This window comes from Lingula anatina, chromosome 6 (assembly GCF_051362555.1).
Source record: "Lingula anatina isolate TDL-2025a chromosome 6, LinAna3.0, whole genome shotgun sequence".
In the NCBI taxonomy this organism is placed as follows: Eukaryota; Metazoa; Brachiopoda; class Lingulata; order Lingulida; family Lingulidae; genus Lingula; species Lingula anatina.
Window position 1 is genome coordinate 20,025,383 of NC_141772.1, and position 24,380 is coordinate 20,049,762.

At 37.0% G+C, this 24,380-nt stretch overlaps 3 protein-coding genes and 1 long non-coding RNA gene across 4 annotated transcripts; all 4 read left to right on the top strand.

The window, feature by feature from the left end:
* The first annotated feature begins 501 nt into the window (after positions 1–501).
* LOC147761324 (uncharacterized) lies at positions 502–2,101 on the top strand. The gene is made up of 2 exons (XR_015335208.1): positions 502–1,101; positions 1,974–2,101. It is a non-coding gene; the product is annotated as an uncharacterized LOC147761324 (long non-coding RNA).
* Positions 2,102–4,624: 2,523 nt separating this feature from the next.
* On the top strand, positions 4,625–9,142 carry LOC106160160 (uncharacterized). The gene is made up of 5 exons (XM_087015361.1): positions 4,625–4,814; positions 6,069–6,120; positions 6,387–6,577; positions 6,832–6,978; positions 7,631–9,142. Exons 1-5 carry the CDS (start codon positions 4,629–4,631, stop codon positions 7,853–7,855), a joined length of 801 nt encoding a protein of 266 aa, XP_086871487.1. The 5' UTR covers positions 4,625–4,628; the 3' UTR covers positions 7,856–9,142.
* A 376-nt stretch (positions 9,143–9,518) lies between these two features.
* LOC106171396 (uncharacterized) lies at positions 9,519–12,563 on the top strand. The gene is made up of 5 exons (XM_087015362.1): positions 9,519–9,730; positions 10,496–10,547; positions 10,954–11,144; positions 11,438–11,584; positions 11,982–12,563. Exons 1-5 carry the CDS (start codon positions 9,599–9,601, stop codon positions 12,204–12,206), a joined length of 747 nt encoding a protein of 248 aa, XP_086871488.1. The 5' UTR covers positions 9,519–9,598; the 3' UTR covers positions 12,207–12,563.
* A 1,320-nt stretch (positions 12,564–13,883) lies between these two features.
* LOC106160159 (calcium-independent phospholipase A2-gamma) lies at positions 13,884–21,536 on the top strand. Its single transcript, XM_013536678.2, has 8 exons — positions 13,884–14,173; positions 15,488–16,354; positions 16,530–16,687; positions 17,008–17,274; positions 17,537–17,594; positions 17,950–18,147; positions 18,673–18,862; positions 19,175–21,536. Exons 2-8 carry the CDS (start codon positions 15,689–15,691, stop codon positions 19,435–19,437), a joined length of 1,800 nt encoding a protein of 599 aa, XP_013392132.2. The 5' UTR covers positions 13,884–14,173; positions 15,488–15,688; the 3' UTR covers positions 19,438–21,536.
* The last annotated feature ends 2,844 nt before the right edge of the window (positions 21,537–24,380 follow it).

The following is a 24,380-nucleotide window of genomic DNA, read 5'->3' on the forward strand; positions in this document are numbered from 1 at the left end:
GACACCGGCAAGCTTTGTTAATTTCACAAACTTGTTTATTTCAAACAGCGTTGCGCGCAAAGGTTTGTGGGTAATATGAGGGTCCAACTTGCCCCGAGTCAAGGGGGCCAACTAGCCCCGTGTGCACATTATTTATTTTAAAGGATGGTAGCCTTTTATGGTGCTAGAATGAGCAACGATGATACATCTCTGTGAAACTTGAAACAATGAGCTTCAGTTTGATGCCCTATACATATCTTATATTCGATCAAAAGCCTATGATAATAGATTTTTAAATCTCTTAAACAAAATTACTTTTAGGTGCAAAAATCGTTTATTTCGACTCACCGCTTAAGTAAAACTTTTTAACGTCCGACACTTCCTAAGCATTGCAGGCTACGGTAACTTTGCAAGAGCATGTGGCCAATTTTTTTTACCTCGTAGTTACTTTTTCATAAATTGACGGGGGCCAACTTACCCCGGGGTCCAACTAGCCCCGATCTCCCCTACGGGGCCCTGGTTTGCAAACAAACGAGATCCCGTCACTAAAGAAAAACAGCACTTTTTAAAAGAATTATTGATAATCCCAATGCTGATTTTTCAGAATAATTTTCACACAGGGGAAACAGGTGTAACAGGAATGGTAGTCCTAGGAATGGAAGTCCGGGCTCCCTTATGATTAGTACAGGTTAGGGTTAATTGGAGGATTTGGGTTTGTATATGGACGAATGTCACCGGCACAAAGTAATGGGAAGCGGACTACGATTCCCAGCGGACTCCCATTCCTGTTTCACCTGGGCTACATGTTTAGTAAGCCCAGTTAAGACACTTTTGGTCTTGTAGAGTATCGTATGTGACATTGAACATTTGCACGACTTGGAGCATATGGAAGTATCACCACCGGGTTTATTGAACATTCGCGAACAGTTTCAGTAAAAACCTCTCACCTAAAATGAGCTATACCTGTTGTTATTTGCATAACAACAAGTCGTTCATCGTAGTGCGAGCTGTCTTGCCGTATGCTCACTTGGCAGTTAGGCAGAGTCGGGTGTAGACGCAACAGTATGTGTGGTGCAGTCAGAAGGTGGAGCTTTTATAAGGCGTGGAAGCAAATGTATATTTGTGAGTATCACTATTTCTTCATCAGCCTCAGCCATTAAATCCTAAAGGCACAGAAGAATGAGAAAAATATTTACGACAAATGACATGAATCCTTTTACTATATTTCCATTGTTACTTGTATGTCACTCAGAATGGTAGAAATTATTGCTTACAGTGCATTGGGACTCTAAATGTTCAGGATAAACGGCGCATTTATCTGACTTTTGATGATAGAAATTCTCTGCACTTTGTAATCCTCTGTTTGAACATTTTGTGTGCCCCGGCCTTGACAATTAATTTTGAATATTTTGACCTTATTTAAAATGTCGTGTGTTAAATGTAAGTTTTACCACCCAAATTAATTAATTGGACGATGCTTTTCACCGTTCTGAGCTTCCGATCCATGATTTCGAGTGCTCATTGCACAGTGATTGACAGATACATATTTTACACAGCCTGTCGTCTCCATAGTGCCGTATGTTGTCCATCCATTACACGGTTCACTGCATGAAAACTTATTATATATGTGCAATATATTTGTTATAATTTTCGAAGAGAATTTGTAAATGATCTCTTTCTCTGAAGTGCATCAACATGTACTACAACACGTGTTATAACTTTTAATATCAAAAAGAATACCTCACCCACTCTGCAAATGAAACGGGTTGTGCTATCAATGTTACTTTTTTAACAAGAGGCCTCAATTAGTTATATCATTAACTAATTCCACATCATAATTTTGGTTTTGCGCTAGCTGACATCAGACTAGTTAATAAACGTGCACGCCATTCCATTTATATGTGCCCTCTGCCCTGTGATATTACATGCAATATAAGAATGTACAGAGCCTGACTGTTAAGTTCAATGTTGTAAACATTATTTTATCTTTTCAGGAGCTCAACGAGATTCTGCACAGCATCCGCCTGAAAAATGAAGTTTAGCCTTTGTTTCAAACACAGGAACCCACGCTCCTTCGTACATCTATTATATGAAAACTCAATAAAAAACTTTTGTCATTTGGCGTTTTATTTTTCACTTTGTTATGAAATTATTATGATAAGGATAGTTGTAATCATAATGGAAAATGATATTTGAATGTAATAATGAAAATGTGATTCTGATGTAAGGTTAAATCAAGTTAGTTTTTTGAATGGATACGGCTGAAATTGGCCAAAAATCTCTGAGGGTAAAACGGAACAATTTATTCAGTTCCAGTTCTCTGAACCAAATGGGAATAATTTCAAGACTCACCCTACCTGTCGACCCTTTTTATGCAATGGACTCGCCCCACCTGTCACTCCTTCTAATGCAATAGACTCGCCCCACCTGTCACCCCTCTAATGCAGTGGACTCGCCCCACCTGTCACCCCTCTAATGTAATGGACTCGCCCCACCTGTCACCCCTCTAATGCAGTGAACTCGCCCCACCTGTCACCCCTTTAATGCAATGGGCTCGCCCCCCCTGTCACCCCTTCTAATGCAATAGACTCGCCCCACCTGTCACCCCTTCTAATGCAATAGACTCGCCCCACCTGTCACCCCTTTAATGCAATGGGCTCGCCCCACCTGTCACCCCTTCTAATGCAATAGACTCGCCCCACCTGTCACCCCTCTAATGCAGTGGACTCGCCCCACCTGTCACCCCTCTAATGCAGTGGACTCGCCCCTCCTGTCACCCCTCTAATGCAGTGGACTCGCCCCTCCTGTCACCCCTCTAATGCAGTGGACTCGCCCCACCTGTCACCCCTCTAATGCAGTGGACTCGCCCCTCCTGTCACCCCTCTAATGCAGTGGACTCGCCCCACCTGTCACCCCTCTAATGCAATGGACTCGCCCCACCTGTCACCCCTCAAATGCAATGGGCTCGCCCCAAATAACACCCCTTTATGTGGAATGGAGTCGCCCTCAGATTGATTGGACTTTCCCCTCTAAACCCCTCTTATAGAATGGACCATGGCGTACTATTCAACCGTACTTGCTTCAGTCCGGATTACACTGCTAAACCTTTTCACTACTCCTGTTTTAGCTGATCTTGTACGCAATTTATTAGAATAAATTTTCTAAAATGAAGTTAAAACAATCCGTTAATTTGTCACAAACGCCAATCAACTATCAGGATAACTTGAAAACATCTTTTTAATAATTTTGATAATTCTTATTACATTAATTGAAGTCTATTTTTTATATATTTTTAAAGCTTTTCATCATGTCGGTAATTTCGGGTAGGTACCGACTGCCCGAGGGTTCTAAAATCCTCATCGCTCTTGTCGCCGACTAACCCCAACCCCAATTTGTAATCAGCCGCTAGGTATAGTTAAGACAGCGTATGACGCAGGCTTGATGCCCAACGTTATACCGACAGCGTATGGCGCGACTACTGCTTGCTATATTGATAAATATACCCTTAAACCGATCGCGACACATATATTTATTTTTATAACATTGTTTTAAACATAGAACGTTTTAATACTAGATGTGATTATTAAGGTTGTGCAAATTGTAGTGATGCAAAATATGAAATGCTTTGTTCATGTGTTTTTGCCAAAATTAACAAAAATGTATAATTTGTAAATTTCATCAAAATTTATAAACGTTAATAGAATAAATGGCAACTTTTCTCGGATCAATGACGATGACAGTGGCATTGTAGAACGTTAAAATATCCAATTTTATCCAATTTTATTTTATCTATATAGTATCTTTTTATATAGTATCAGTTATCTTAGTACAAATTTTATAGCGTTAGAATATTATTTTGATATCCTTATTTTAACATTATATAACATTTCAGAATTGCCGACTCCTTTACCGAGATCTTACAAATAATGATGATAAAATTGACATAGAATAAAATTTATACAATACTTAACTAGGAAAAAATCTACCAAAAGGTACTGTTCAGAATTTCTCGATATTTTACAATAAATTTTAATGAATGCTGTACTTCAATTTCTAGTGCACTATGATAAATTTGCCAAGAAATAATCTGACCAATACTATATGGCATTCTCAAAATATACGCAATAACACAAACAAATGGAGCAAGCCCTGCAGGAGACAAAATTATCACAGTGTCAATATTAAGGCAAGCTTTAGAGAAAAGGCTAAGGATATGATGCATGTTTCAGTATGCTCATAAACAGCAATTTTTATTTGTTGTTCAGTTTGCTTCTAAGTAACAAAAAAAAAAAAAAAAAAAAAAAAAAAAAAAAAAAAAATACACAGTAAGGCCTACTATGAAACCCCGAGAAACACGATGAAAACTCACTTTTTAAGTTATTTAAGTTATGAGGGGCCCATTCGTCAAAAAGACGCACGACGTGACATAATCCTATGTATGTGAGATTCACTGGTGTTAATAATTGTCACTCGTGTACAGTGCATGCATACTGTCACATCACTTGCACCTTGCTGACTCGTCAGCCGACACGTGTATTTCGTATTTATTTTATATTATATCTGCCGTTAAATAAATATAACACATAATGTGTATGCAAGTCAGACGGCTGGTTCATAACAATAACGTCGGTCTCGATGTGAAAGTTTGCATGACCTTGATCGGCCTACATAGGCTATTTGACTTCCTCCTAAAAATACTCGCCATGCAACCGATCACCGTTCTTGTTACTGGGGCCAACCGTGGCATAGGCTTGGAGCTGGTGAGGCAGATAGTAGCTAGACAAAATCCACCGAAACATGTTTTTGCCACTTGTAGGAATCCCGACCAAGCGAAGGTGAGCGACCAGTAGACTGTTTATCACCTCTATCACCGTGTATTTATTTTTTAGTCTATTTTTAGACTATGATTTTATGATATAAACATAATATCTTTAGGGTTGCTTATTACGACGTGCTTTGGTCAAGGACATGTACTGGACTGGACATGTAGGCCTACGTCAATCCCTGCCAATCTGGTCCTAATTCTTTGGAATATTTAGGGCGGTGGTGATTTGAAAAAGTCAAAGAATATCGGTTGACCTCAATCGTGAAAGTGTTAACTTCATCGTATACATAAACTATAAGAAACCGATAAGATTTTAACAAACTCCCCCCCCCCCCCCCCCCCACTTTTTGGGTTTGAAAGTTGCACCATTCCCCGCCCCCTCCCCACCCCTCTCAAAAACGATATTACATTACTTAGGGTTAACGAATCAATGCCAAACAATTTTCATTCCTGTGACCTACATATCTGACATATAGGGGCCTAACAGTATTAGAATTTATTTCATTCTTTTGCATACATACATACATGTCAACTCTCCCGGATAATCCGGGAGTCTTCCGGGTACAGAACGAATCTCCTGGTCCCCGTACGGGTAGGCCTTTCCATATCTCCCGGATAAAAGCGACTTTGAAATTATGCACCAATGTCAACTTAAGTCCTGTCTCTAATACCGAAATCCCCCCAAAAAAATTCGTTTTTTTAAATTCACTCTGAGGGGGGGGGGGGGGGGGGGGGGGGGGGGGGGGGGGGGGGGGGGGGGGAGGTTGAAGGGGGTGGGAGAGAGTTGTCGTTCCCCCAACCCTCCAACTGAGTACAACGGCAGCGACCACTCCCCTCCCCCACTGAGCAAAATTTTAGCATCTCCAGATTTTAGATTACCAGTGATTGGCATGTCTGCTTGTGCCCCCTTTCCCTTAAATTTAGGCATTTAAGACATCATGAGAATCCTTTATCCGTCATCGCAAAACTTTTAAAGTGACCTTTGTGAAAACGCAATGGACACCGACTGAATTTTTACATTGCTAGATTATTGATTCCCATGGTAACTGGTTAACATCTCAAGTTTGCATTAAATTTGTATGTCAGAGCACATTCGCGCATTTTTCGGAATAGAGAACCTTTGTTATATATATATCCAGAAGAGCTGCCCCCTCCTCTTCTCAGTCATATAGCAAGTCCATAATGAATGCTTGATAATGATTATTACCTAAAATAACTGCATAACATGTTTTTGTCATTATATGGCTTGTTTGTTTGTTTACAGGATCTCCAAGCGTTGGCCAAGGAAACCCCGTCTATTGACATCGTAAAATTAGGTAAAAATTTAGATAAACTAAAGATGAAACTAAGAAAACAACTTAGATAGTATAAATAAACCTGCATCGCTTGCACTGTATTAAGACTTTATTGCTACAGTCAAGATTAGAGGGGAAATATCCAGTTTTGATAATCGTTTTCAGATTTACCAGATTCTTCATTCAAAAAATCAAATAAACAGATATCTCATTTTTCTTGTGAGCCACTTTCCTTTCCCCTAATTTCTTATAAGAATTTGTTATTTATATGATTATCTGTACTATAGATGTTACCGATTACGCTGCTCTCCGCAACACAGTGGTTCCCCATGTGCAGAGTAAAGTTGGAGATCTTGGCCTAAATCTTCTCATCAACAATGCCGGGGTTTTAATACCAGACGAACTCGCCAAAGTCACACCCGAAGCAATGAGAGAGGTGTACGAGGTGAACACCATAGCCCCCGTTATGATTACACAGGTAGAGTGATGAGCACATTCAATGTGTTTTTCTTTTGAGTATTTTTAAATTAAAATTATTTTACGCGCTTGACTAATGCTCTGCATGTAGAAACTGAAGTACGTTAGCGTACTTATAAATACTTTTAGATTTAAATATTAAGATGCGTATTTAAAAAAAAAAATGCATGATTTAACATTTATGTTGCATCAAAGTTCTAATCAATAAATTTTTTTCCCTTAAATTATCCACCTTGGCTTCCTTTTGTTATTCAGGCGTTTCTTCCCCTATTGAAGGCAGCAAGTGCACGCACCACGGGAGGACTCGGCTGCTCCCGGGCAGCCGTTATCAACATTTCCAGTAAAGGGGGTTCTTGCGGAGACAACACAAGCGGAAAATACTATTCGTACAGGTGTAGCAAGGTAAGACTATATCTCTAGCACATAGCTTTCAAAGTAGACCATTCTTTTGCATGACTTTTGCACGCGCGCCTGTTTAAAGCAGGGCAATATACGCTCCTGAGACGACAGGAGTACCCTCTACCAGGACCACAGATTGGTTTTTCACAACATATTCACAGATATGTCTTATGATAAAAAGACGGCCATTTGGTTCTCTGTCACCCTGTGATGAAATGTCTTTTGTGACAGATAAAAATAGCCCCTTCTGAAAGGGTTGTTACTCCAGATTGAAGTTGACTGAGGAATCCCCTGTAGTGGCTACAGAGCGGATACAATGCTATCTACGCGCACGCAGATTTTATTGCTTCCTTCTGGCCAAAAGTTACAGGGTGGAAATGTGGAAAATGTGCCTATAATATCTGCCACCCTGGCAGAGGGTGCAACAGGACAAGGAAGACGATTACTGTGGATTTTTTTGCGAGTGATTTCAATGTGATTTTTTATTTCCACGAGATGAAATGTAGAAAACGAAATACAATTGAGGAAATCAGTTGGTAAGACAAGATTAATTTTCGCCTACGCACCTGTTTACAGGCATCATTTGAGTTAATTAAAAATCGTATATGGAGAAATTTCAGTGCACATTGAATTGAATTGTCTTTTCTACCTCCAGGCTGCTTTGAATATAGCCACAGTGTCGCTGGCAGTGGACCTGAAGGGTGATGGTATACTGGCGGACGTTCTACATCCAGGTTGGGTGAAGACAGAAATGGGCGGAAGTAACGCCATTCATGAGCTCGGTGACAGCGTGAAGGGCATGCTTGACGTCATGGACAGACTGACCGAAAATGAGACTGGGAAGTTTTTTGAATGGAAAGGCAATGAAATCCCTTGGTGAAGGAAGGTCTTATTAAATACACTGTTTTGGCTTTGTAGTGTATAGATACAAGTTATTGTGAAAAATATTAACAGAAGTGCATCTAGGGTTAATATCCAATTTGACAATCAATTCAGAATGGCGCCTAGTTTTGAGATAATTACTTTAATCGTGCACTGGGAATTATTGTTCCAATTTTTTTTATAATCACAGTAAGAACAAATAATTCAGTATAACGATTTACTCCATTTCTATTGAAAGCAAAACATTTTAATACATTTAAGCACACCTATTACCTTAACTAGACAAGGAGTTTTAACTGTTGAAACTCCTTGAACTAGATGAGCATATTATTTTACGTGAACATAGCCTTTCTTTTTCAGTTGTGATACTTACATAGTCAACGCTTTCCAACCTCAGCAATATTCAAACAATTTCTTGGCAGTTGTGGGGTTGCTTTTATTATTCCATCTTTATTCATTCCGTATATGTGAAATCGGATACATTTTTTAATTATAATGTGGTATTTTTATGTGTTATTTATAAGTATTTCATATTTTATGAAAAAAAAAAAAAAAAAAAAAACAGGTGAGAGTATTAAACGCACATTCCTCTTACTTATCTATCTAAACCTACATATTATTTCAAAGATTTAAACAATCACACGATATGATTGTAATGGGATGGTATTCGAAAATTCCAGTTTTGTTAGTTTTTAGATACATGTTTGTTTTTTGTAAATATGAATAAGATAAGAGTCTGTATAAAGTGAACTCAGTCAGGTACTCAGACTATTGTTCATCATTATCCACACTTCACTACATGTAAGAGCAACTTATATAGGGTGTGGCTTACTTAGCTTCAGGAATAACTGAGGCTCTAGAGACTTGTTAATCTCTCTATATAAATATATAAACCATTTTAAGCAATGCACGTCATTCTTATGTTATTAATGCAAAATATTGTTTCAGTTAATTGTAATTTTCATTAATAATAGAACAATGAGTGCAGAGTCTACAGTTGTTTAAAAAAGGCTAATAAAACAGAACACAGGAAAACGCTAGTGGGTTCTTATCATCAAATATGGCTACCACTTTGATATATAACACCATTAATTCATTCTGATGGCTTCATACTACAAGTATACATTTCACGTTCAAATACCTAATCAAATTTGATATTCTGTGGAATTATAGATTATTTTAAACTTGGACATATAATTACGTTATTATGTCCAAGTTTAAACAACATTTTATTACACCTCAAGTTGAATTCAGTTGGTCAGTTACCATGCCTTTTTGGTGTGTTATAAAAAGGGGGCACGTGCACCACTTAGAACAAAAACACTTTGATGATTGTCTAATAAAGTAAAAATCAATTTGCAATTATCTACAGACTCTCTGAAATTCACCAAAGCATGGGACAGTACACGTTGAATTGTCGGCGACATTCCTGTCACGACGTATAGCCTATCATCTCGACACTTAGTAAATACGCACGCAAATAGTCAGTACAGTCAGTGAGGGGTATTTGTCGCGTTACGTACTTCCTCTGGTGCTTCTCACCCGTGTATATCACAAACACCGCGCTAAATTCGTCAGCCGACGCGCGGTAATAGCTTTAACACACATAACAGCGAACAGGAGTTCGATGCGCATCAATAACTGGCTCGTAACAATGACTTCGGTCTCGATGTGAGTTTTAGTCTAATGACCTTGATCGACCTACTAGTGCATATCTTACTTCTCACTGAAAGTACTCGCCATGCAACCGATCACCGTTCTTGTTACTGGTGCCAACCGTGGCATAGGCTTGGAGCTGGTGAGGCAGATAGTAGCTAGACAAAATCCACCAAAACATGTTTTTGCCACTTGTAGGGATCCCGACCGTGCGAAGGTGAGACTATGGGTGATTTGTCATCAGTAGGCCTATATAAACTGTGCATAAAGTTTCACATGGGAGTTGCTTATATAACGACGCGCTTCGGCCACAAAAAGCTTGATACAGTGCAATTCTATACCGTACATTAAGTTCTACCCCTTGTGTACAGACTGGTCCTTATTTTTTGGATTCCTACAGGTAAATAGCAAAATCTAAGGGTACAACTTTTAAGGAACCGATGCATAAGGGACCTATAGTAAGTCGTAGCAGTGTAACTGTATGCACAATGATAACGAATCAATGACGGGCCAAGGGGGAGAGGACAAGTGGTACGTTTTAGAGGTCAATCCCTTCGTAAAAAAAAAAAAAAAAAAAAAAAAAAAAAAAAAAAAAAAGCGAAAGCAGTCAACACCAAACAATTTTTTCATCCCGGTGACCTACATATTAGATATTCACTAGAATCTGCTTTCGTCCTTGTGCCTACATGTACCACGCCTCCCATTGTCAGTCGCCGGTTGCGGACTTGCAAATATGCTACAGTATATGGGCTCGTGTTTAATTTATCGGTGCTTTAACACATTAATTAAATATAACTGCTTGATTATTGATTTTCATTATAATCTGGTAAATATCCAACTTACCTTATATCTGGTGAGATTTCAACCACATAAAATCTTCTTGGTCATATGGAAGAAATCCATATTGCATGATAATGATATTGCCTGAAAAAAAATGCATAATATACCTATGGCATTATATGGTTTGTCTGCTTTTTTACAGGATCTCCAAGCGTTGGCCAAGGATACCCCGTCTATTGAAATCGTAAAATTAGGTAATATTTTTAATAAGCAATCGATAAATGGCCCAAATAGCGTTCATAACCCTTTATGATTGACTCTGTACTTAGTAAGACGTAAATATAAGGCATCGTTCATATGAAAAATCCAAATTCCAAAAATCCATGGCGGTATCTAGTGATCACAGACCGTGATCACTAGATACCGCCAATGGATTTTTTGGAATTTAGATTTTTCATGTGACCGATGCCTAATGCTCGGATGTAGAGGGAAATATTTCATTTTGTTGCTTGTTCTTTTTTTTTTCAGAATTCCCAGATATTTTATTTAAGAAACAATCGATTAAACATGCATCACAATTTCATTGTGAGTAACTTTCTGTTCCCTTAACTTCTTAATACACGAATTTCACATATCAGTCTATATATTTTTTTACCATAGATGTAACTGATTACGCCACTCTCCGCAACACAGTGGTTCCCCATGTGCAGAGTAAAGTTGGAGATCTTGGCCTAAATCTTCTCATCAACAATGCCGGACTTTTACTACGACACGACCTCTCCACTGTCACACCCGAGGCAATGAGAGAAGTGTACGAGGTGAACACCATAGCCCCCGTTATGATTACACAGGTAGAGTGAAACCAAAAGTACATTCAACTTTTTTTTCTTACGCGTGATGTTGGTTTTCAAGCATTATTCGGATTTGGTTTGTTCAAGTAATTGCGTGGTGATCCAAAAACTTAGTCTCCTGTTGGACACCGAACGCCGTTGACCTTCTTATCACAACTTTTATATTTAAATTTAAATATTAATATACATATTAACAAAGGGTTCTTTATCGAGGATTATTTTTACATACACAAATTATGATTTATAAAGATATTTGCATAAAATATTAACCTTGGCTTCCTTTTGTTATTCAGGCGTTTCTTCCCCTATTGAAGGCAGCCAGTGCACGCGCCACGGGAGGACTCAGCTGTTCTCGAGCAGCCGTTATAAATATCACCAGCAAAGTGGGCTCTTGTGCAGACAACCAAAGCGGGAAACACTATCCGTACAGGTGTAGCAAGGTAAGACTACATGTATATCTTGCATATCTACTTTTTTTAAGTAGACTCGGTTTGAAATTATGTGATGAGCTGTACATGTAGTATTTGTTCAAAGCAGGCTAACATACATGTACGCATAAGTACGCAAATGATACGCTATTATTTGGGGGGGGGGTAGGCTGATTACCACGGGTTTTTGCAAATGATTTGACATTATTTTAGATCTCATTAAAATGTTAAAAAACGAGACATGATTGGGTAAGACAAGGCCTTTTTTCGATTGTGCATGTTTATTACGTTTTGTGTCAGGTCATAGCATTTAAAAATTACAGACGTCATTTGAAAAACGTTACAATCATTTATGGTCGGAGAAATTTCGTTGCACACTGAATCGATGTGTGATTTTTTCCTACTCCAGGCTGCTTTGAATATTGCCACAGTGTCGATGTCAGTGGACCTGAAGAGTGATGGTATACTGGCGGCCGTTCTACATCCGGGTTGGGTGAAAACACAAATGGGCGGAAGTAACGCCATTCACGAGCTCAGTGACAGCGTGAAGGGCATGCTGGACGTCATGGACAGACTGACCGAAAATGAAACTGGGAAGTTTTTTGAATGGAAAGGCAATGAAATCCCATGGTGAAAACAGATTATATAAACAATTTTACAAACATTATTCACTTTGATGAGTATATGTCCAAGCGACTTGAAAATGAAAAACGGTGCCAAGTAACGCGTCCACATGTACTTGTAAACTTTAATGTACTGTTCAGAATGCAAAAATTTAGGCACAGAATGTAACACCCAACTTTTAGTTACCAATAAATGTTGTTATTATTTTCAACTGTATATGCCCCTGCAAGTTGCCAAAAGCCTGAGGATTTCAGGCCCCTATCAATAAATTCATCGCATTGTATCAAACAAATAGATAGGACCTCTTTCTTTATGTGAAATGTGGATGTGTGAGTCCATAGTGCGTAATAAAAGTATTTCTTTTGTTCTCTGTTATTTTTAACTCTTGGGGCAAGCTTTGATATTTTTGGTTGGAATGGGAGATATCTATATATATCACATACCAGGTAATGTCTGAAATTAGAGAGGCCAGAACTTGTTTTGTTTTAGAGCAAATATTTTCTTAGCTATCACTAGTAGAAAAATTAGCATTCTGAGACCTAATCTACAATAGATAATATAATATGATAGATACTTGTCTATCAGTATATAGAAGAGTGTGATGAGCGCTTTTTTGCTGATGCTATGAATTAAGTTGCTGCCCCAGGAGATTTATTATTCAGATCTTTGGATTAAGGTATATATATTTTAGTATCTGATCAACAAATAATAATTTTCTATATCTGTCTTTAATAGGCAGCTCTGCATGCTCTGTCACTTTTTTTACATATTTTTAAAGTCTAGTGAAAAGAGTTGTTAATCTTCAATTTGATTGTGGCAGTGTTTGCACGTTCTTTCTTGTAGTTCTTTCTTTCTTTCTTGTTCTTTCATTAGTCAAACTAGAAAAGCACTCCGAAAGCGCAGACCTCCGCCAAGGCAGCAAAGTCTCCGCCCAATGCCGTTTCACCCCATCATTCTATAATGATTTAGTTTTTTGATTTTTGATTGTTGATTAGGCCTATTGATTGATTATTGATCCGGATCACCACTAAAAACTAATCATCTGTTTCTTGGCCCACTTCAGTTCCTGAAAATTTCATCAAAATCGGTCCATAACTTTTTGAGTTATGTGGATGACAGACAGAAAGACAGACAGACAAACGGGGGTGAAAACATAACCTCCTTGGCGGAGGTAATCGTGATAGTTGATTCTTAATCTAAATTTATTTTCTTGGGAGTTTCTGGAATTTATTTCAGGGTATTTTTCAGCTCCGCCCATCTATTTATAGTAGTTTATATGTGCGCAGTTTATTTGATTGATCTTCCCAAAACAGGTTTTTCAATTTTTAGGTTAATTTTATTTTCTAAACTGTAGACCTAATTTCCCTCCCAGATTTCGATGAATTATGGATTATGAATTATGGATGTAGATATATGGGTTTTATTTCCTTGTTTTTCTGTAAATGCATTAAATACGACACGCAAAGCTGATATGATTATCTCGGAAGGCTATTTTTAATCAGATACAACTCAGTCAGATATAGCGTCAGACGATGTGTTAGAGCAATTAGACCTTACAGAAGCGCAGCAACTACAATCGCAGTTTTAGGGCGTGTTTGCAAAAGCATTTCCTATTGGACACTAGAAAGGGGCGTCGTCCCCATGCCTCTACAGAGTGGATTTTCTAGAAAGGCAGCGTGATATCTCGTCGATTGGCATTTTCTCATTACATAACTAACAGCATAGATCTTTCAAAGATGACAAGAAAACGAAAGAATTGACGAACACAAACATATCGGCCGTGCAATGATATTATCATTTTGCATAATATCTAGGTTAACCAATCAAAATGCGTCTAACGGAAAATTTTAGGGGATTTCGTCCGAGAATCACGCCATGTTTTGGTCCATTCAAAATGTTTATAAATACAAACTGACCTCATATAGGGTTAGATCGACGTGTGACAACAAACAAATGTGAGAGCCGTTCGAGACCAAGGTAAGCATATTACCCTATTTCAGCGTTAACTCGACAAAGTTTGGCAAAATCAAAAGAGAAATGGATTAATAAACGTAGACTACAATCTACATATTATTTACAAAACGTCAGCGTGGTTTGGCAAGTTGAACTCGCAGCTATGCTGTTAGCTATGAATTTAAGTCTTGTTTTTGACAAGTTTTAGACCCTTCTTTGTCTTGGCTGACATGAGTATTTATTGATGTCATGTTTTACCAAGTTAACGTTATGCTGCCATGGCACCCAAATTAAGTTAAATTATTAATACTACATCTATACGTTATGTGTTAATTTTATCGTTTAAATCAAAGTAAACAAAGTTTACTAGCATACGTGACATCCACTCTGAGTGTCAGAGACCAATTACCACCCTCTTGGCCTTATATTATCAGCAGTTGATGCCTGGGCCGTTTCTAGTACTAGTATACCGGTGTGGCAAATAGGAAGTACCTGTTGTATATACCCCTGTAGTTTAAGCGACAGCTACATGTAGTATCTGTCAGGGGTTCTGAGGATTCTGTGCGCAGGATGGTTAAATCTGACATATTACCACTATTCTGATACTAGCTATGATTATCATTAAGTTTCATGTATTAAATTAGCAATCATGTTTATGGTTGCACATTGGACCAAATGCACTAGTTGGCGGTATAACCTTGTATATATATCAGAAACCATAGATAGATACATGTAAACTTACAGCAAGTTACTTAGTAAATACATTAATCTTCTACATGTAGTTGGTACAGTCGATGTTTAAATAAGGCTGTACTCAGCCAGTACATGGTAGATAAGAATGAAGAAGAGCAGTTTGCTATCTGTTTACAGTATGCTGTTGCCTTCACTAAGGTCACTGACATCAACATGTTAAATGTCAGGTACTTTATAACTAGGTCAGCCAGCTGTTATGTTTGTTATCATTTCAGGTGGAATATGGTCAGGTTAGACGTGCCTCTCATCATATTCTTTTGATCACCCTAATTTTATTGTTAAAATTTTGAGCCTTCTGACATTAAAAAGAGTAGCAATTATAATGATTGATAGTTGTATCACGGTAAAATTTTTTCTTTGAATTTCTTATTTTAAATGTATTTTTTTAAAGTTGAACTGCTTTTTATTTTTGCATTCATTATCATTATTTCACACAAAGTCGCTTTGGAATTCAGGCGCATGCATGTTTTGTACTACTGTCCTATATATTATGGACACATATGACAGCATTTGACTTCACAGTTGTCAGTAAAAATATTATTGTTATTATTATCATTATTATTAATAATATTATTATTATTTCAGACATTGCAGTGATGGCAGAGAACCAGCAGTTGAGGCAATGCACTTATGATTTATCTACAAATATTCTGATCATGTGAATGTATGCATAAAGAGACATTAAATACAAAGTTGCTGTGGAATTTTTGATAGATAACTACCAAGTAATACTGCAAAGCAGTGAATAAAATTATAACATTTATTATTGGTGTGACCTCTCCCAAAATGGCTGCTAAAAAGCTGACACAGGATCTGGTGAAGAACTTTCGAGTCACTCTAAGCTCTGCTACTGTGCAAATCAATTCAGCTTTAGCTGAGGGTCAAATGCGCTGGCCACCCTGGGGATTGCCGTTAAAAGATAAAAAATCTCCTGAACCTCAGGGCATTAAGACCAGGACAACAGTAAAAAAAGGGGTGAAAGATACCAAGAATATATCAGAGAAGAAAGAGGAAAGGACTGTCTATAGTAATGAAGTAGAGCCTGTGGCTCAAAGGACAGTAAATCTCACAAGGCGTGATAAAACATATGAGGAGAGGATGAGCGACATGTTAGAAGCCAATGAAATTGACCCAATTGTGCGTGATGTTCAAGAAAAAGAGAAGAAAGAAAGAAAGTTCTTTGTAGGTGCCAAGAAATCAGATACAAAAACTGATGCTAGTGGACTGAATCTTGCAGGACTTGCCAGTTATATCCCTATGCTGAAGAAGGATGAAGATGCCAAATTAAGACAGAAAATACGCAAAATTTCTCGGGATCAGATAAACACCCGTACACGTGAACTTGTGATTAGTCTGCAACAGGCAAAGTCTTCATCCTCTAAGTTACATCGTTTGGAAATTTTTTGCAAGCATCTTTTAGATTTTCCAGAAGCCCGACGAATGTCTATAAAGGTGAGTTTTTCTTGGGGGGGGGGGGGGATAAATTAGATAAACAGAAGGTAGACACACATGTTCTGTCATATTATGCTGTAGCAAGAGAATATGTTATAATGTCAGTGTTCTAGGCCTATTTTTAAAAAACACATTACAATGATTTAACAATATATTTTAACATTAAACTTCACAGTATGGAGTAGTGACCTGTCTGCTAAGGATGCGTCACTTTGCGCGGAGAGATGATGCCATCACTGCTGAGATCTCCGAGGCCCTGGCAATGCTGGGATACATGGACCCAGTGAAGGGACGGGGGATTCGTCTTCTCACCATTGATGGAGGGGGAATAAGGTACATAAATTATTCTAGTATCTTCAGTTTTTTAAATTGCTTTTGTTATTTTTATTTCATTTATTCTTTTTAATTATTTTATGATTTAAAAGTCAATAAAATAAACAAGTCTTTGCTTGATCAATTTTTCCACCGTAGGTCCCTCAAATTCTATATGGAACAAACAAAGTTATGTGTTGTGTTTCAAATAATACTTTGTATTCTCAACAGATACAAACTACTGGAACCAAAACTTTGACAACATGGAAATATTGCAAAAATTTGGAAACCTGGTACAGTAGATGTAATTGTTTATGTATAGACCTAAACTGTATTTTCAGGGCTATTGTTGCACTGGAAACAATGAGACAGTTGGAGGTTGCCACAGGGAAAAAAATTTATGAATTATTTGACTATATTGCTGGTGTCAGTGCAGGGTCCCTTTTGGCATTTATGGTCGGAACATGGCGTCTTCCTCTTGATGAGTGTGAAGAATATTGCAACAGGTGTAGTCGAGAACTTTTCAAGCAGGGTACTTTTGATGGTGCAGTGAATCTAGTCAAAGTCTTCTCAGTGTATAATTCAGAAATTTGGGAGAAAATCCTCAGGTTTGTTTAAAATAATAATTTATATATTTGTTTGATGTTTTCTGTTAAAATAATGTGGTTAAATTGGTATCATGTGTTTATAACTGTGATCAAAGTATATAATAATTGAAGTATATGCACCTGTAGTACACCATAATAGAGGCTATCTACAAGTATTTGCTATAAATCCATTATATTTAAATTGCACAGTGTAGCAGTAAATCCCAGTAGAATATGTGGTTTTGAAGAATATGTTTTTAAAACTTTTTTTCTATCAATCCAGTGGTAATATGGGAGACAAAACACTCATCCACTCCAATATTGACATGAATAGTCCAAAGGTGAGAGCTTTTTATAAACTAAAAAATTGCTGCATATCTGACCAAATTTTTTTTTTTTTGAAGAAAATAACCACTGTCCAGCATTATAGATTCAGAATATCTAATTTTTTATTAGATTTTGTGATTTGTGAGAGGGTTTTGTTGTATGTTCTCTTTGCATATATATTATTTTGGTTTGTGATGATGTATATACATAAGTTGCTTAATGATTTACTGAAGATGTTTTACTTTCAAAATCGTGAAAAGAAAGCGTTGTTTTGGTTGGTAATTTATCATTGTCCAATGAGTAACATTTTGTAGAAAGAACAACAAATATGTGTAAAGTCAATGCCATAATTTTGTGCACTGCCATTAGGTGTCAGCAGCTGCTGCAGTCAGTAAACCAGGGATGTCCAAGTACCAAACATACCTCTTCCGAACCTACGACATACCTTATCAACTCCAGTCGCGTTACGAGGGGACGTGTAACAGCAAAGTTTGGGAGGCAGTGAGAGCATCAACGGCAGCTCCAGTGTATTTCCGTGAAGTTATCAAAGATGACATGATATTGAGGGTAAATTCATGCATTTTCATGAATTACTTTCCTTTTTTCTAATAAGGTTTAAACACTTTTGAATGAATAACAACAAAAAGTCTAAAAATCTGAACCAAAAAATCTAAACCAGTTTTAAAAAAAACTTTTTATGGTGCTAGACAACTGATTGACTCGTAGATTTTGCACCAGACAAGCAAAACAGATTTTTCAAAATTGCTCATCTGGGCCCCGTATCTCGAAAGCATCGCACATTGCGACCGTGCGCAAGTGTCTCCATTCCATAACTTGCCCATACTCGCCCCATATAATACATTGTAGCCTCTATGTGATATCGCTATTCGCAATACGCGATGCTTTCAAGATATGGGGCCTGGTTTGACTGGAGGAAATTTGATCTTTTTTTTTTGTTTTGGTAACAATCAGTCTATTATCTATTTGTACTGTCTTATCTAGGCAGTAATTCAGAGTAGTATTCTGAAGCCTAAAGGTCCCAGTGACCAGCATGCTGATCAGTTTATGACCACGACCTTCACTTCTTTTCAGGATGGAGGTTGCTTGGAGAACAACCCAACGTTAATCGCCATCCATGAGTGCAAGCTGCTGTGGCCGGAGGAGGAATTCCAGTGCATCGTGTCCCTGGGGAATGGACGCTACGAGCCGATGGTCAAGACAGGAGACCCCAGCTCCACTAACGAGGTCATTAAAATGATTAACTCTGCCACTGACACAGAAGGTGAGTGACCACAGGTTGAATTTCTATCACAACTATTTATTTTATTGCACATGATGATTTTCACAAATTTGCTTTTCATTTATTGATTTAACAAAATTATAGCTATTTTCTAAATTATAAATAATGATAATGATGGTGGGTACGGATGGATCATGTACAAGGTCCATGTGAGTGCTGCCATGACATACTCTTTGATTTTAGCTTTGTCCAGTTTAAAAAAAAGAATAATGAAAGTAATAGAAGTAAGAATAAATAATGATAAGGTGTTTGTCTTTGTGTGTGTGTTTCATTAATTGCTGATTCTTTTTCCAGCCGTTCACCAGGGACTAACTGACCTTATGTCTTCAGACATCTACTTCCGTTTCAACCCCTACATGTCCGAGGACCTGACACTGGACGAGATGCGTGACGAGAAGTGGCAACAGCTGCGTCACGACTCTCAGATGTACCTGCGTAAGAACGACAAGAAGATCCAGAGGGCCGCAAAGAGGCTGATGGTTCCCAGAACCAAAATACAAAAAGTGAAAGACTGGGCAAAACACCAGAGCATCTACCACGGGTTCAGTCATCAGTGAAATGTTATTTATAAGTGTGAGATTACGGAGTTCATCAAGGGAGTACCAAAGCTATGGACTTGATTCCAATCCACGTATTTCACTGGGGTCTATGTGTCCATTTCAGTAACTTTCAGCTTTAGGTTTGATACATGTCAGCTTCGCCTTTTTCAAACCTCCATACCCAGTACATACATGTTTAGTGCATGTTCAACAGCTACATGTAATTTGTAGCATGCTCTCTGGATTACATGGTGCTGAAGTGAATAAATGTGAATAACTTTTGTGATTGGTGTGGTGACCTTCAGTCCAATGTGGCCGAAGTTCAGAGGGGCAAGTGGGCATGTTGTGAAAATAGAAAATGAAAAAGCTAGCTCTTGTGGATTATAGTCTACATGTATGTCGGGTTCACTTTGTAAGGGACTTTTCTTAAGAGTTATGTATTCATTTGAGCCAAGGACCTGATTAAGAACATTTTTTATGTTTTAATGCAAAACAGACTTCAGACTACCAGAACACATCAAGGTTACAAGTCAGAATCACTGGAATGTGTGTCAGGAGTGTCTATGACCTGTGTTTCTTAACTTTGGAAGGACTCCATTTCCCAGGGTCTTGTGATTATGGTGTGTGTTGATGAAAAAAAACATAAATGTCAATATTTCATTGTATTTTTATACTGACTGATCACCTCAAAACAGTCACATTTATTTTAACACCTCTATTATTCTATTTTTTTATTATCTTTGTTTTTTCTGGTGGGGGTGGGGTGGAGGGGCAGAGGTTGGTGAAGAGGGAGAGTACCTCTGATTCTAAAGCTTATATTGTTAAGGTATAGATATACTAGTACCATATAACTAAAATATTTCAGTAAAATATTGTCAATGCCAGAACTTCGCACCAGTTAATTGGTGGGATCTGGCAATTCTTTACAAAATATACCTGTATCTCAGCGTACTGCTAAGAGTAATGTTTAAACAGTATAAGGTACTGTTAAAAGTACTTAAGTCTAGATGTTTTATAAAGTAAGTAATGATATATATTTGTGTATGATTTTTGTCAGCTCTTCAGCAGATGTCATTGGTACATATATGACAGAAGGCTGTAAAGGGGCACTCATGGATCTTGTGTTGTTATGCCATATTACTTAATTTAATTACATGCATAAATCCCATGGAAGATATGTTTACATAGAGATATGTATTGTTTCAGTGCTAAGACATTCATGTCAAGTATTATTATTATTATTATTATTATATTTGGGTTACGTTATGTGCTCTCTAAAATGCCATATTAGCCAAGTATAAAACCAATATTGTTGGTGTAACTTAAATTGCTGTCAACATATTACTCATTTTTCATTAGACTAACTGGAAGGGTTTGTCTGAAGATGTATAATTGTATGACTCCTATTTTATGGACACTAGTCAGTATCATTAAGTTATTTGTTCTTTGCCCATATTCTGTTTATTCAGGTTTTATGTTAAATATCGTGCTTTAACTTGTTTCATTTTTCACAGATTTAAATTTGTTAAAAAGATTTTCAGAGTAGTAGGACAGTAGTGTTTCAGTTATGGTTACGCGCTCATTTTAAGTATTTGATGGAATGACTTTCACAAGTCTGTCTGCTATCCTCTCTTTTTTAGATAAAACCAAAAAGAATGATGCCTTAAAAGTATTATATTAAGTGTAATTTTTTATGATGTTCAATATGTTATCCCAAAATTTTGGATGGGAAAGCACATTTGGCGCAAGGGTAATTTTTTTTTACATTTTTAACCTTGAAATATTCTTAATGCCAACCCATCAAGTAGTGATATTAGAGCATCTCTGATGCATCAAGTATGTAGGGAGATATTTCACTTGATGCCCAATTGATCTGTAGGATGCCCAACTGATTGGTAGTCTCCTGATAGATTTTCAAACACGAACCAGTTGATAATACATTTAGGGGTGCTTTTTTTGTCATCAAATAAGGTAAAACATTGTTCATGGCAGTGAATCTTTGTCATTTGTTATATTTCTGTACATTTAATGATATTTTTTCTTGTCTTAGCCATTGCAAGTAGCTACATCTCATTACTGTATCAAAAATAAGCAAATAAATGTTCATTGCAAATGATGAGTCGATAGTATTTTTTCAAAATAATGATGAAAATATATAATTTTATTTTATTATATTCATCATATGTTATTTAAAAACAGAGACCCAGGAGGTTGACTGGGTTCACTGTCAAGTGTGGGGGTAAAGTAACATGGATCAGTTTTTCGTGTACTTGGACATGAAAGTTGAGACTTAGAACAAGAAGATCCACTGACTAAATATGGCCAACCCACTTAAAAGCAATACCGCTAATCCCCTGATGAATCAGGAATGCCATTTTATTGTATTAATATGGCATTATCTCATGAAATAGTCATAAGGATTTTAGGTTCAAAACTTTGGTAGATGTGAGACAATCGGAATGCTGCATTTGACAACTCGTCACAACTGTCACATCCTTAACTTGTGTACAGCTATCGCAATTGACGTATTGTAAGCGAAACGCACCCAATGTACACATAGTGGACTACGCATATCTCGGACACTTATTGGTGCAAATATTTTGTTTGAGCTACGCGAAGATTCCAATTAGGCGATATTCATAAAGTTTCAGCTACGACATATGGTTTCGTTTGTCCAAGGCTACTGTACGAAAATCATTTCCACTGAATTTATGCGAGATAGTCATTAATTCGAGTTTTTGAGTCCTTTTATTAGTTATAGATATTGAGGCATCATCAATAAATGCAACCCCTGATGCACGAAAAGACCCATGCAATAAGCCTCTTTTAATTTCTCGATCGGTAAATTTAATTTCCATATTGGAATCTACCATCAACTCGTTACAAAATCAGACCCAGAAATCTACCGTAGATAGCTTAAGACTTAACCATCTTAAAAATACCTGTGAAAAAAAATTAATAGATTACAAAGAGAATATTCGCAGCAGGGAGATAGAAGTCCCCCCCTCCCCACCCCCTCTTCTGACTTCCAGCAGCAGACAGTGTGTTCATTTTCAAATGCAGTCGATGCCTCGATAAAAAATGCCGTCCCTGAAAACGCTGTGCCCAAACTCAAATGAAAACAATTTCATCAATTAGAATATCGATCGCTTGCCACTTATGCAATTACCGATACATGGCAGCATCCAGGAAATTAAATGAAAAGTTGACAACTCTTTTAGAATTTCCATGGAATTTCCTTTCTTGTGTTCCACTGAAGGGCTATCAGCAAGCTTCCAAATTCAGTGGTGTGTGTGTGTGTATGTGTCGTTGTTTTTTTTATTAATTACATATTCATCCCATACACTTTGATGTGGAAAAAATTAATCAATATCGTTTTGTACTGATATGCGTTTATGCAGTTGTTGTTGTTTTTTATATCGCTAAATAGCGATAATATTATCGCTAGTTTTAACATTTTACATTGTTGTACAATAATGAAAATGAATAGCTGTACTAAAACATTTCTAAAATCAAGACTATGCATATGAAGAAAAGTTAACCTAATGATAGAGACAATGTAGGTGAATGTGCAACAAACATTCGAAGGTCGGTTTTTTGTTTGAATTTCAATGCTATCATAAAAAAGCAAAATGTAGCTCAGCGAAGACTTGAAATGGTTACGAACTCAGCCTGAAAATTGTCTTAAAAATCATGACTTCTGGAGGCGTACCTCACATGATTTCTGATCTGGTTTATATATTCTCTCATAAAAAAATCTATTTCCACGGACCTTTTTTCCAGTAAAAATTAAAAAAATATAATGTTTTGCTCTACTTTTACAATTCACATAACAAGCGCTGTCAAGGGTTGGGCGCAAAAGACGAAACCCTACAAACACCCGGATAGTCTCAGTTTATCGAACACTATAATCTCTATTATCAGCTGTTTCCAGTCACTGCACCCGGGTAACTTAGTTTGCAGTTATGAAACTCAGGGTGCGCAAACAAAATGTGCCCAGCAGATACAAAATACCTATACTAGATACGTTAAAATCTCCACTTATTTCGACAAAACTATTGCCCTAACTATTGCCTTTTAACATTCTTTTTAACATCCTTTTTTAAAGCGATTGTACACCCTTCCCTCGGATATGAAATTGTCTGTGAATTAGAAATGATTAGCACAAGTCTCGAAATCAATACAAAACATTGGCATTATGATAGATAACGTGTATACCGTGCTCCAGGAAAATTCCAAAATCCATGTCATTATCTTCAAAACGCAAGTAAAATTATCGTACCGAGCTCGATACAGATTTCCTGGCTACATGTTAAGATGATTGGACATGATCCCGCTGAGCAAACGTTTGTCAATTATACATGTAGAAATAATTATAATTGCAATGAGATAAAACTGGGTAGGATTGTATAATAGAAGAAAAATCCTATATAAAAGCCTACCTTGGGTCACTTTTAGGTCTATTTGATTAGTAAAGCAGATATATCTCAGTTATTTTGATGATTACTGAGGACCAGTTACTATAATATTGAAGACTTTTAAGAATTGCATTTGTTAATACACTTAGCTTGATAATTGCATATGCCTTCCGTGCATGCACTTTTTTCAAGTCGATGATTTAAATTTTGATGCAAGCTTTCACTTTTATACAACACTAAATTGCGTTAATTTTAGAAGAGACCCAACAACTTTATATTCATTTACTAAAGATCCATTGAAATATTTAAATCAAATGCACACACAACATACACTATACAAAAAAAGTTTTTCTAATGATTTTAAAATTTCTTATTATTTCTTCTCTTCTCCCCTTTCGAATCTAAATCTATAACGATTTTTCTTTTTTTATCAAAATGTGATTAAAAAATTCAAAACAGTGTCGTAGACATTTATTTTTAAAACTATATTATGACTATTTATATGTGAGTAAAGAATGAAGAATTTCAGGTATGCATACAGGT

Bases quoted from the DNA above. Each gene is read 5' to 3' on its own strand.
- LOC106160160 (XM_087015361.1), top strand. From the start codon at position 4,629: ATGACCTTGATCGGCCTACATAGGCTATTTGACTTCCTCCTAAAAATA. The intron at 4,815-6,068 runs GTGAGCGACCAG...GTTTGTTTACAG, and splicing joins GGAATCCCGACCAAGCGAAG to GATCTCCAAGCGTTGGCCAA. The intron at 6,979-7,630 runs GTAAGACTATAT...TTCTACCTCCAG, and splicing joins ATTCGTACAGGTGTAGCAAG to GCTGCTTTGAATATAGCCAC.
- LOC106171396 (XM_087015362.1), top strand. From the start codon at position 9,599: ATGCAACCGATCACCGTTCTTGTTACTGGTGCCAACCGTGGCATAGGC. The intron at 10,548-10,953 runs GTAATATTTTTA...TTTTTACCATAG, and splicing joins TATTGAAATCGTAAAATTAG to ATGTAACTGATTACGCCACT. The intron at 11,585-11,981 runs GTAAGACTACAT...TTCCTACTCCAG, and splicing joins ATCCGTACAGGTGTAGCAAG to GCTGCTTTGAATATTGCCAC.
- LOC106160159 (XM_013536678.2), top strand. From the start codon at position 15,689: ATGGCTGCTAAAAAGCTGACACAGGATCTGGTGAAGAACTTTCGAGTC. The intron at 17,595-17,949 runs GTGAGAGCTTTT...CACTGCCATTAG, and splicing joins TTGACATGAATAGTCCAAAG to GTGTCAGCAGCTGCTGCAGT. The intron at 18,148-18,672 runs GTAAATTCATGC...ACTTCTTTTCAG, and splicing joins AAGATGACATGATATTGAGG to GATGGAGGTTGCTTGGAGAA.